Source organism: Mesoplodon bidens (genome assembly GCF_964165515.1).
Source record: "Mesoplodon bidens genome assembly, chromosome: 1".
NCBI lineage: Eukaryota > Metazoa > Chordata > Mammalia > Artiodactyla > Ziphiidae > Mesoplodon > Mesoplodon bidens.
Window position 1 is genome coordinate 180,832,222 of NC_138176.1, and position 14,163 is coordinate 180,846,384.

Consider the following 14,163-nt stretch of genomic DNA (forward strand, 5'->3'; position numbering starts at 1 on the left):
TTTAAACACTTAAATTTGAATTCTAAATTTGTAATGAAGGCATTTCCTAAATATGGCATTAAAAAAAGTGTTCTACAAATATCTTTAACATAACACTCTTAAGGGACTTGGAGAGAGAGAATAAAACTTGCCTAGAATTAATCTCAGCTCCTGCATTTAGTAATATTTTGATAATGTTCACATAGCCACCAGAAGCAGCCAGGCTTAGAGGTGTGTAATCAGAAACATTCCTGTGCTCTTTATTTGCCCCTCGAGCTAACAACAGCTCCACCACCTGGAAAAAGAAAAGGAAAAAATGTGTTTTCTTCTTATGGTGAGACAACTTGCAAGGTGTATATTTCTGATTTCTCTTTTTTTCTGCTTTATTGTATAACAAAAGAAGGGGAAAGTCATTCATCCTTTGCACAAAATCAGTCTCAAATGAAAGCAAAAGGTCTTAGAGGCCAATAAAGGGATCGTTTCTCAAGTAAAATCCATTTTGGAATCTGTTGAAATGGCAGTGTTTTCATTGAAAGATCTTGACCTCATGTGTTCTTGTGCAATGCTGTTTTGGAAATTAGTATTTCTGTATTATTCCACCACATAGTGGTAAAATAGAATAAGATTTTTTCATTTATACATGTAAATGTCCTTAAAATATTTTTTAAACTTAAAATCAAAAACTAAATGTTAAAAACATTTTTGGAATAAAGCTGACACTTATCTTCCCCCAACATTTTACCATAAAAAATTTTTAAGCACACAGAAAAGTTGAAAAAAAATTTACATACAATCATCACCTAGATTCTACCATTAACATTCTCCTCTACTTACTTTGTCACATTTATTTGTCTGTCCATCATTTTTTGATGCATTTCATTTCTAAGTAAATTGTAGACACCTGCAATTTCCCTTAAACACATCAGCATGTGTACCATGAACTAAACTCTTATTTGCTTTTAGGCTTTTTAGGGTTTTTTTAGGTGAAATTTGTAACTTTCAATAAATGCACAAAACTTAAGTGTATATTCACTGAGTATCAACAAATGCATAAAACTAATTTAAATCTGTTATTTACTCATGTTCTTTCTCAGTCAATCCTACCCAAAGATTAGTTTCATTTACCATAGATCTTCATATAAATGAATCACAGAGTGTTTGAAAGTCAACTGTGTGTATTGCGTAGCATTCCATTATGTGAATATGCTGCTTTATCTCTTCTACTGATAAACATCTCTACTGTTTCTAGTTTTCGGCAATTCTGAATAAAGTTGCTATGAACATTTCTTGTGGAAATATATTTTCATTGCTCATGGGCTCCACCTAGTAGCAGAATTTCTGGGTGCATGTTTAGTTAAGAAATTGCCAAACCTGTTCCTAAAGTGGTTGTACTATTTACACTCTCATCAACAAGGAGTTCTGGTTGCTCCACATCCTCAGCAAAATTTGGTATTGTCAATGTTTATAATTTTAGCCATTCTAGTGGATGTGGTTGGTGGTACCTCACTGGGGTCTTAATTTGCATTCCCTGATTGCTGACAATATTTAGCATTTATTTAAGTGCCATTCATAGATCTTTTGTCCATTATGTCATTTAATGCACAAAACAACCCTTTGACACAGGTACTAGTATCTTCATCTTCATTTTACAAATAAGGCATAAGGAAGTTAAGGATTGCTCAAGCTCATAGCACGTATCCTTGCTCTTACTGTTAATAATATATCTAACTAGGAAATAAATAAATGTTAATGAATAGTGCTTTGCCTTACTACCAGCTAAAACTTTACTCGTTTGAATAAAGCTATGACCAATTTTATTTTTTGTTGTTTTTTGGGTTTTTTTAAGTTCACATTCATAAGCATTTTCTTTTTTAAATTTCATTAAAAAATTTTTTTATTGAAGTATAATTAATTTACAAAGTTGTGTTAGTTTCAGGTGTACAGCAAAGTGATTCAATTATACATACATATACATACTTTTTTTTTTCAGATTCTTTTTCCTTAGAGGTTATTTATAAAATATTGAGTATAGTTCCCTGTGCTATACAGTAGGTCCTTGTTGGTCATCTATTCCATATGCAGCAGTGTGTATATATTAATCCCAAACTCCTAATTTATCCCTCCCCCACTCCTTTCCCCTTTGGTAACCATAAGTTTGTTTTCTGTGTCTGTGGGTCTATTTCTGTTTTGTATATAAGTTCATTTGTATTTTTTTTAAGATTCCATGTATAAGCGATATGATTCTTATCTTTCTCTGAAGCTATGACTAATTTTAGATGACTTTCTATCACATTTTTGCTTTTAGAGCCAGTAAGACTAACTGGCTTATGTAACAAGATCATAAAAACAAGCCCCCAAACTGGCATTAGGCTATTTTATTTTACAAAGAGTCCCTTAAGCAATAAAGTAGAAAACCCTAATCAAATTTCTAAAGTTTTCTTAATTCCTTTATGCAAAGATAACTGACCCTAGTTATCTCTCAGAGGGAATGGTCTATTCCCCAAAAGTAACAAACATTCAATATAAAAGAATTATTTTGTGATTTTATAGTAAAATGACTTTCTAATATTTTATTAATTACTTCAAAATACTTTACTGTTCTAATGACACCAAATAAAAGCAAGAGTGTTATAGGCAAAATTATTATCCTAAAAGACTTCTATAATTATTATTACCTCATCTGTTACATTTTAGTAAGAATACATAAAGATTACAGTAGGCTATAGGCTTTAACATTGCTTTGAAAGGAAGAAAATCAACTGATTTCTTTTTGATTCAATATTGAAAAATGTTATGAGACAAGTATTATTTCAAACCACACAGTGATTGAAAATTTCAGTTAAGTCAAAATTTTACTTTCATTATATATCAAAAACAGAACATTTACATTTCTGACTAATAGAATCACCTCCACTGTGGAATACAGAAAATAATTAGAATGGTGAAATAAAAAAGAAAAAGATTTTTAAGCTGAGAGTAGGAAACTCACCTGGAATGACCTAGAGTGTTTCCTAAATATAAGATTCAACAACTCCCTAATTGAGAAGTTACCAATCCATAGAGACAGCACGACTGGTGAACAGAACTGGACTTAAAAAATTGATTTAAAATGAGGTTATCCAACTAATTATTAAATGCCAGAAGAATGAGGTTATCCAACTGATTATTAAATGTCCGAAGAAGACACACAATGGAGCAAAGCTATGACCTCTTGGGCCTACACCTAAGCACACCAGCTGTTCTACCTAAAGAAACTAAGAGATCATATAATATAACCGAGAACCTTTCCTCCAGAGATGAGAAGGGCTGGGGAACAATTAAAAGACAAAAGTACTCAGGACAACTAAAAATTGAACACTCTTAATTCCCTACTAATCTTATACATAGAGAGCAACAGAGGCTGAGCTTAAGTACCTTTCACACTAAGTACTCTGGGACAGGAAAAGATGAGTGAATATAGGCCCCACTTATCAGGAGCTTGCTGATTTTATTTGGGATGTCTTAATCATTCTCTTAGCCTGAATGCAATATAGAGGCATTCCTATGGCAGTTCGTACTTTTAGATGAGTAGGATAATAAACAATGTATGATTTTTCTGGCAAGACAGTTTATGCTAACACTAATTCTTATCCTTTTTCTAAAAGATTATAGTCTCAGTTACTGTGATAAATCTTAATGTCTGTTCACTGTTACCACAAAATCATATGAATTAAAGTGCATATCTGTTAAACAGAGAGAAAAAAAAAATTACAGTTGGGGACAATAATACCTCCTGTCTTCCCCCAGAACAAGCCAAAGATAGTGGTGTGTCCTTGGTTCTTTCTGACTGGGCTTCAATGTCTGCACCATTGTCCAGCAATATTTCCACAACACCAACATGACCAGCTGTAGCAGCCAAGATGAGCGGAGTAAAACCTGGAGTAAAATAAAGATCTTCTTAGTTAAGCAAAGAAACAGTGCTGTTGTCCATCAAAATAGGGCTACAAGTAGTATTTTGTCACAGAACACAAATAATTCAGAAGAAAAGTTAACAAAAAGCAGGCCTTACCTTTCTTGTCTCTGTGCTCAATACTAGCTCCTCTCTCTAGCAATGTCTGTACCAGTTCCTCATGACCACCAGCACAGGCAAGCGTTAGCGCAGTGTCATGATTACTCTCAGTCTGTAAAAAATTGTTGATTAGCTCATTAGACAATTAAAAATGTTAACATCAATTACATAACATGTACATATACCAAATATGCACACACACATGCACACACACACACACACACACACACACATATACCATTCTACCATACCAAACATTTGGATAGTAACTCTCTTTTCTTTTTCCCACTAATGGTTAACTTGTGATTTTTTTAAACTACAAATAATATTTGAACTTTATGGGCAATTCTTAAAGCAAGCAAGAAGAAAAAAAAGTATGATTTTCAACCATATGCTATTTTCAATTACATGTTTTAAGAAATACTACTGTGGACTCACTTTCCCTTCTACCCATAAATGGAGTAGCATAGACAAGATTTATCTTCCCATCCCAAATGACAAAAAAAGACAAACTATTTGAAATGATGTCAGTTAGACAGGCAACATATGACAGTGATCACTGAGGATAGAAACGATTAACTTATTGTATTGCCTGGAGAGTTTCCAGGCTAAAGTGCAGGAAGAGGGTACCCAAACAGAGCCTGGCACTCTCCCTGAGTTGAAAAAGAGAGTTTGGAGAAGTGAAGGTGGCTAGAATTCATGGGGTAGACTACTGGAGAGGAAGGCACTACATACAGAGTACTCCAGAGATCTGCAGAGAGCTCCCATTGAGTCTTCAGCTGAGCTCTGATCAACACACGTGCATAAGAAAAATTACTGGAGGCCAGGGAAAGACTGCCAGAAGGGACTGAACAATACCTAGAGCTTACACAGAACTGGGAATAGTTTGGTTCCCACAGCCAGAGCAGAAAGACCCTCAAAACACACAGAATATCAAGAAAAATCCTCAGCCATTAGGCCAAATTAGCTACTCTGGACCCATCTAACAAAGCTGAAAAACAAGTCTTGAAATGAAAAAATTATTTCCAAGTAACTTAACTGCATTCGAGGAACAAACCCCCTAAAAATTTAAAGGAACAAAAAAATATAATATACAATGTATTTTGAAAGACAAACACAATTGTAATTGAGACATGACACTGTTTATATACAGTTTACTTCTGACTTATGCCAGTGATAGTGACCAATAATAGATTTAACCAGTGGTCACACTCTATCATAGTATGTGGCTACCAGAAAACATAAAATTATGAGTCTTGCATTATTTTTTTACTGCATAGCTCTGTCTAAGCCATCTTCCTGCTTTTACATATTCACCTCTATTACAGCATTTATCACCAATCTTCCTTATGTTAATATTAATTATGTGTCTATCACCCTCAGGGGACTATAAATTCCTGAAAGGTAATATAAACATGTCTTATTTTTGTTTGCATTCTCTACCTATTAGTGATGTCTTGCCTAGGAAAAAATAAATGATAGTTAAGTTGAATGAATGACAGTAGCTGTAAGGGTCATAGGATAAAAGACTATCACTAATAAAACAAAGGATTACATATATGAAATATATGTTTACTGTGTTATATAATATTATATTTATTTCAGGTTTATAAGGAAGGAATTATTACGTCTGATTTCACATAAAGGAGACAAAGGTCAGAGAAATAACCTTCCGATGGTCACACATGCTAACAACTGGTAAAGACTGGTGTAAAAAAAACCAAGAAGATCATCGATAACAAAATGCTGCTTACCCTCTTACATCAGAGAGCAGCCCTAAGGTACAGCTGACTGAGGTGAACAGAATACTAAGTTTATCTGTATTATGCGCTCTCCATGTTAGTGTATAGACAATCAGTAGAAGAGTAATCTTTATGATGAAGAGTCAACTTTATGATGAAGTTTATGAGGTTTCTAGAAGTTTTCTAGGGGTTAAAGAGTAATTTAGGAAAGTGGTGCCAATCATAATAGAGAATGAAAAGACAAACAAAATTTGGAAAAGGTAAGCATGGAAAATTTTAGAGGATCAGTAAAATTTGTTTTTTTTCCACATTATAAAACATCAATTCAATTGACATTTATTAAGCACCTTTTATATTCAAAGTACTCTGCTAGATACTCTAGGGCTGACAAAGATAAGTAAATATAGTCTCTGCTCACTAGGAGTTCACAGGTTACTGTACAGGGCAAATTTAGGTTGAAACTAAGAGAGAAATATGAACAATGTGAGAATTGAAGGAAAAGATATTTAAAGCTGAAGAAGAGGGGGAGGTTAGTGAAATTCCTTGGGCAACTTAAAAGTAGGTAACTTCACTATATTTCTGCATTAAGGTGAAATTAAAGCAATTAATATTTTACAACTATCTTTTTAAGACAATAATGAAAGAATTTAAAGATTCTAAAGTGAGACTTTCACCGCCCCCTCAAATATATACTACACATTCCCAAAATGGTAAGAAATACCCTGATTTGCAATATATCAAGAAACAAGTTAACTGAAGTAGGAGTTTGGGTTAAAATTAACTACTGATAAGATACAGGTAGTTTTGAATTAAAACAGGTGTTTTGGATATTTCTAATCAAGGAAATGAAATGTAGGTGATGACTTTCTAGAAGGCAAAGTAACAGTAAAGTTATGTTATTATACTGGTTACCAAGTCACATTCTTGGTCATATATCTAAGAGAAACCTGGAAAGGAAAAAGATGGCCAGAGCTTTGTTAAGAGCTTTCCAGGTTTATATTCTAAAGAAAATTTCCATTTAGCTCACAATATCATAAAATATACAATTCTGTATCATAACATGTTATGATGATTCAGGCTTATAAAAAATGATAAAATTATATTCAATGTAAAAAGATTCTGTAAATTACCAGCATGACTATTCAATTTTACAAGATAAAAAAACAAGCAAGAATCATAAGACAAATGCAATATTAAAGGAAAAGGCAGCTTTTAATGAGCTATAAGTGAAAAAAATATCTGAACTATAAAAAAGGAAGTATATCTATTAATTTCATTTAAAGTAATTAAATAAATTACTTTGAAAACTATTAGGATTTAAAGGGCTGAATATTTTTTAGACCTCCATAGTCCCAAATATCTCATTCTCTAACCATGTTAGGGGTCATGTATAAGATTAAAAAGGATGGCACTTTAGGGCATTCGATAAATGAGAAAAATCAGTAAGATAGTAAATAACCTATTTAAAACACTTCATATAAACAAGTAGAATGCATGCATTTTAAAGTAGAATGCTTTAATGGTAGAGTATTTCATATTACTATTATGAGTTAAATGAGTTTTTTCCTGGTCTCCTTAATTTCTCATTAAATTGTGGTGAAACTGTTTTCCATGTTGCAAAAACAGAAGAAAAGAGAAATACCAATGACATTTATACCATTAAAGGTAAAACATAATTTTACATACTCTACAATTTCAGTCTTGATATGTAGGTTAAATTTAACATCTACCTCTTTAAAAGATAATGGATACATGTTAATTATTAAAAACAGGAAAAAAAGGCAAAATTACATGAGGAGGTATTTATTTTTCTCATTTTTGAGATGTGCTAGAATAAGTTACTCCAAGTTCAAGGAAAGCCTTTAGAAATTTGAGAATAAAATGTCAAGCAGTTCAGAACTGGAACACAAGTTCAGTTCATGCCAGAACACAGGTTTTAGAACCTATGAAGAGAACAGCTAATTCTTTCTCACTTTCGGCTAGCAGAGTTAATAAAAAGTTCACTCTATAAAATACAGAAAATATTTAATTAATTCAAGGGATTCAACTCTAACCTTCAACCAGATTTATTGTTTCATATAAAACCACAGTTCTTAAAAATCTATATGTGATTTCTAATTTCCATATCTAGAGTACCCAGGTATAAGTTTTATTACACCACTCAAACAAAATAAAAATAGAGATTAGAGCTATGTTATCAGAATGTATAGTAAAACAGTCCCAAATAATTACTTCAAACTATCATTTATTGATGTTTCCTAAAATAAATTTTGGTAACAGCACAGTGTGTAGTATTAATCTTAAAAGTTTTGATAGTATCCAGACAAACTTAATTCAATACAACCATTACATGAGAGGTGGAGAGCCTGTGGCACACAAACCAAGGGTGATTTCTAGTTATAGAACATAAGATTTGAGGAACATTATAAAGAATGCAAACTCTTATCGTCAGCATGCTTTAAGGGCCAGAAATTACACATGTGATTCCAGCTAATCCTTGTTTAAAATATTAGTTCCCTACTATAATGATCAAATAAAGGACCATTTTTCAAGAATCATTAGCATTTTTAAAAAGAGACTTACATACTGAGGCATTAAAAAATCACACTTCTTTTGTTCTTCCTTAAGTTAAGATTTGTGGTAAATATGCCGTATGGCCAAGGAAATATGCTAAACAGATGTAAAGATTAAACACACATGACCCTTTGCTATCTAGGCAGACCCATTTTCTAGATTTTAGACCCAGAGTCTTTTTTTTGTTTGTCTGAAAGCTGGCTCTGCTAAAAAATTGGCTGTTAGGCAAGGCCTCTTTCCTTACCTGTAAAATGGTAATAGTAACAGTACCTACTTCATGGGATTGTTACAGAGATTAAGTCAAAGAAGTAAGTATCTGTAAAGAGTTAAGAATGTACATGTTGGGCTTCCCTGGTGGCACAGTGGTTGAGGGTCCGCCTGCTGATGCAGGGGACACGGGTTTGTGCCCCGGTCCGGGAAGATCCCACATGCCGCGGAGCAGCTGGGCCCGTGAGCCATGGCCGCTGAGCCTGCGCATCCGGAGCCTGTGCTCCCCAACGGGAGAGGCCACAACAGTGAGAGGCCCGTGTACCGCAAAAAAAAAAAAAAAAAAAAAAAAAAAAAAAAAAAAAAAAGAATGTACATGTTAAGTTTTGTTAAAATAAACAAATGAAAGATCCATTAGAGGATTTTTTTTTTTTTTTTTTTTTTTTCTTTTTGCGGTATGTGGGCCTCTCACTGCTGTGGCCTCTCCCGTTGCGGAGCACAGGCTCTAGACGCGCAGGCCCAGCGGCCACGGCTCACGGGCCCAGCCGCTCCGCGGCATGTGGGATCCTCCCAGACCGGGGCACGAACCCGTATCCCCTGCATCGGCAGGCGGACTCTCAACCACTGCGCCACCAGGGAGGCCCCATTAGAGGATTTTTAATCTTTCAAAATAGAGGAAGAATCTTAGTATTAACTTTTTCATCATATCACCTGTCTGTAATGGCACAGTATTGTCACACATAAACCAAAATATCCATTACGTAAAATCTCATGGAATTTGTATTGAGAATCTAGAAAAAACTCCAGGTGGATTAAGCATATAAGAATCTTTGTATTTATCACTTTAAGTACCTTCTTGGTATCATAAAAACTAGTAAGTTAAAAAAAGTAACACTGAAGGTTAAAGAAAAAATGGTGAACAATTATTTCCAAATAATTATTTTGTATTATGTGCTCCAAAACAGGAAATTTCTAATTTCTAACTATGCAATTATGGTAAACTCCATGAAAAGTATTGAACTCATATTAGGCTAACCCAACTGAAAAGCCTCAATGTAAAGACAAGATAAAGAAGCAGATTTTTAAGGAGCCATAGTCAAATCTTTTTACATAAGTATGTCTACTACATTTAAAATGTACGTTGTTTGTTCAAATTAACTTTTTAAATGTATTTATATGTAACTTCTCAGAAATTAATTTATGGTTGGTTGAGTGGTATAGTCAGGTAAAATTTCATTATCACTATAATCTCAAATTCAATAAAATCATGATCATACTTGATGGAACCTTTTCTGTAGCTGATTGATTAATTGATTTAATTTTGGCTGCACTGTGCAGCACGTGGGATCTTAGTTCCCCAACCAGAGATCGAACCTGCCCTGCTGCAGTGAAAGTGCAGAGTCTTAACCACTGGACCACCAGGGAAGTCCCTGTGGCTGTTTTATTTTAAAGCATTAAAAAAAAAAAAAAAAAAAAAGAAACCCTTTATATTTTGGTGAAGTTTTACTTTTGCTTATAGATCAATTCTTGATCTCACAAAATTAGAAAATATACTTCTGGTTAAAACATTAACAGACTCAGAGCAAAACAGATTAGAGGAAAATAATGTAAATTCAATAAAAAGTTCTATCCAATTCTATAATGCTATCAATATGAAATGTAAACCATTGTGGTTCACCAAATGAATGTCTAATTTTTTTTATGAGACTAAAAATGAAGCTCTATAGTATGGTATATGGAAGGGTGCCTTTGAAGTCAAACCAACCTAAGTTTGACTCCAGCCCCACCATTTCTTAGTTAAATGAAGTGATTGTAAGCCAAATGCTTAATCTCTCTCTTAGCTTAGGTTTCTTCATCAGGAAAATGGGTGTTTAAGAGTAGCTACCTTATATGTGTAATCTGAAGATTGAATAAAGTTATTCCTTTAAAAAAGCCCCTAACTATTTTAGGTGCTCAAAAAAAAGTTAGCTCATATAAAATAAGGGAAGCAAGTAAGAACAGAAATGAAATTCCTTTTTCATAGTATTACCAAGAAACATCTTAATGAAAAGGAGGCTTTATTTCAATAGCTTAATAGTACAGGCCCTTAAGGATGCAATAATACAAACACACACACACACACTCTCTCTCTCTCTCTCTCTCTCCCTCTCCCCCATCCCCCTCCCTAAAATTGATGCTTATAAAGAAGTGATCATTTATAAAACTGCAAGTTTTATAATGTACACCACAACCCTCACACTAGTCTCTCCATCAGGCATTAATCAAAACACAAAACTAAATAAACTGCAAACATTTCTCAGTCCTGAAGAAAGCCGTATACCCTTACCTCATTCAGCAGTCTTCTAAGCTAGGCTGCTTGGCATTTCTTCAGGACAAAACACAAGCTACCTTCTCTTTTCCAACCTCACTTTGCTCTGACATTTCATGGTAAACTAATTCTTTTAAAAAACTTGTTTTTTAAACTTAACAGTGTTATAGAAACAGACACATAGACTTACTACATATTTCAGTCGGCAAGATCAGAATTTTCAAAGACAATATAAATGCAACTGAGTATATATGCTATATAAATGGAATCCAATATGAATTTTAAAACACATCTTCTAATTTAAGTTCAGAAGAAAATACATAGTCTTAAATAAGTTCTTTCTTTTTACATCCCTTTTTAAACTAAAGTTTAAGAAAAAAAGATTACTTGATGACATCAGAAACCAGATCTTCACAATAATTATCAGTAATAATCTGTATTCGGTATTTTATTTCTTTAAATGTGGATTCTAATTTACACCTGTGGCTCAGGTCTTTGCCCAGAGACAAAGCAGTCTAAGATGATTTAAATAACTGATTAATGTTTCTAATGATGATATAATTCCAGCTAAAAACTATCACTCCTGAGTTTGGAGCTTACCTGTGCATCAATATCAATGGCAGGGTAGATAGGAAGCATGGCTGAAGGAGAGATGATAGGACTTGGAGTTGGAGTCTGAGGTTGGGAAATGGAAGCAGCGATACTGTGGGTAGGAGTGTTTGACATTGCAGATGCTCTTCCACTGACTGCTGTTGAACAAAATAACTGTACTTAATGAGGATGAAACATTGTTAGGTAACAGCAAGAAATAGTTGTCAGAAATATTTAAATATATTTAAAAACAAAATATCTACAGGTAGACTGCCATAGCACTAATAACTCATTTTCCTGGTTATTTCTGACACTGGACAACAGACCAAAATTTAAATATATATTGAGAGTAACCCATTTGCTAAACAATAAACCATATGAAAAACAAATTCCCCTCTTATGGTATGTAATCACAAAACCTTAATTCAAAATAACCCTGAAAACAAAAATATTTTTATGAATTAAAATTAAATATATATGCAAATGGTTATCCATTATATCTTCTTAATCAGAAAAGGAATAAAAGTTAAAATAGTCAAGTTAAGAAGGAGAAAATGTGTCTTTTACCTGCCAATTTCACACCTTATTTTCTAGAACTAATGAAAGTAATATCACTGTTTGGGGACACTTGCTATTGAATATTTAAAATACTTCCTGTTCTTTTATTAACTGCAGACAGGGTGTGGCCCTCAGTATGACAGTATATATATATAAAAATTTAATCCTCACACAGAAACAGTTTCTCACATACAGAATTATTCTGAAGGGCATAAAATGCTCACCAATCAATCTAGCAATCACACTGACTTAGGATGACAAAATTAAAACATTAGGGTAGAAAAAGATGTATGCATGCAATCAGCCTTCTAATATAGATTACTGTTAGTTCTTCTAAGTATAATTTTCCCATGATATTATTTTCACCAAAATAAGCAAATTAAGAAGGGGCTAATTAGGTCAGTACTTGAGATGGGAGAATTCCAAAGGTGGTAGCAGGTGAGGGTACTTTATTCCCTCATCAACTCACTTCTGGAGTTGCCATGTGAACATCAATCCTTTTTCCCCCTTATTAAAAATGCTATAGCACTAGGGTCTGGGCATTAATCTTTGAATGATCAACAGTAGTGTGGATGTATGTTACCAATGTAGTTATCAACTACATCAGACAGAAAACAATCATGAATCACAACTGGATCTGAAACCAGGCAAAAGAGGTTATGCTCCTACCAAGAACAAAACTGAAATAGACCTTATCATAGCAATTATAAACACAATTGTCAGTTAAGAAATCTATTTTACATGAAATCCTTAGTTCAGGCACAAACATACACTATACATTATAGCAACACACATTCAATAATTATACATTTTTAAGTCCACTTAAAAGCCAAAGGAAGAACAAAGGAGGAAACAAAACAAAACAAAACAAAACAAAACACACTATTTGAATCCTTAGGGATTCAGATCAATAGAAAAGGGCATGTATTCAACACTAATATGTTAATCATCTAATGACCTTGATATTGTTACTCCACATTGATAGTTTTGTATGTTAAGAAAAAGATCAAGACAATTCAAATGTACACATTCTATATATAAATTTCAAAACCATATAAAATCTATGGCTCTTAAAATGGGTTCCATATTCTCCTCTGATTAGACTGATTTTCACAAATGAAAATGCTAAACACAAAATTAGCTTAAACAGAATGAACACCAATCTGTCCGAAAAACTGAATTTTATTTCATGATACTGAACAAAAAAATCTAAGCTTTATTGTTAAATGACTAAATTATAATTTACATTTCAATTTGAATAAGTTCTTTTAAAGAACATATTAGTTTTCTTATTTTTGGTCAAGCTGGTTGTTCTTATCACCTCTTCTAGAAGGAGATAGGAAAAATCAATTCCCTCTTTTAATTAACCCTTGGGGTACCTATGAAATTGGTTTACTAAAACTAAATAGCTGCCTGTCACTCATTCATTCTCTACAATTAAAAGTAACAATTATAAATATGTAGGTACCTGAAGAAACCATGGTACAGACCAGATCTTTACATGTGGAACTTCATTTTAGGGTTAGATTTCAGAGAGGGAAAACCAGATGCTCAAAGAAGTTTTAACATCAGGTAAGGAAAGAGGGAACTTGACAGCACAGCAAAGGCCAGTTAAGACTGGTTAAATAGGGAACTGATTTTGCTTTGGCTAGTACAGAAACCAAGGAAGATAGAAGATTCTAACCAGCCAAGTACTAGAGAAAAAGAGACTGAATCTTATAAAAGCAGTCTAATAAATGGGGACTAAGGAATAAAGAACAGACATTATGCTGAAGGAGAGAAGGAAGACTGAGCCTAATGAAGTTTAAGATATGAAGAAACCCAAAGAAAGAAATGGAAATGGTCATTAGTCAACTGAAATAACAAGTACTACCATAGAAGAAGTTTAAAGGCTGTGGAAGTGAGTGTATATGTGTATGTTTGTGCACGTGCACATGCATGATGCAGGAATGGGTTGCAGGGAGGTAGCTGGATGTTTTTAATCCTGTTCTTTCTTCTGGCCATCTCTCCTCTCCCCATATAAATGAGAATAAACAGGTAAAGTATTTTTATAATATGACAAGTATCTGTCATATTTCCTAAGAAGTTATAAGCTTTAAAAAATAATTTTATATGAAAACACCTGGAACACATAGGGAGAATTTAATTGTTTTCGT

General features: G+C 33.4%; 1 protein-coding gene across 10 annotated transcripts in view; it reads right to left on the reverse strand.

The window, feature by feature from the left end:
- ANKRD17 (ankyrin repeat domain 17) overlaps window positions 1-14,163 on the reverse strand; it is a 161,082-nt gene that overhangs the window by 46,490 nt on the left and 100,429 nt on the right. For 8 of the 10 annotated variants that reach the window (XM_081227747.1, XM_081227741.1, XM_081227746.1 and 5 more), the window contains 4 exons: window positions 11,459-11,607; window positions 4,028-4,139; window positions 3,749-3,894; window positions 132-274 (listed from right to left, as the gene is read on the reverse strand). In XM_081227747.1, coding sequence (XP_081083873.1) covers window positions 132-274; window positions 3,749-3,894; window positions 4,028-4,139; window positions 11,459-11,607 — 550 coding nt within the window. The remainder of the gene's footprint in view (window positions 1-131; window positions 275-3,748; window positions 3,895-4,027; window positions 4,140-11,458; window positions 11,608-14,163) is intronic. The other 2 variants (XM_081227742.1, XM_081227740.1) reach the window with 1 other exon arrangement.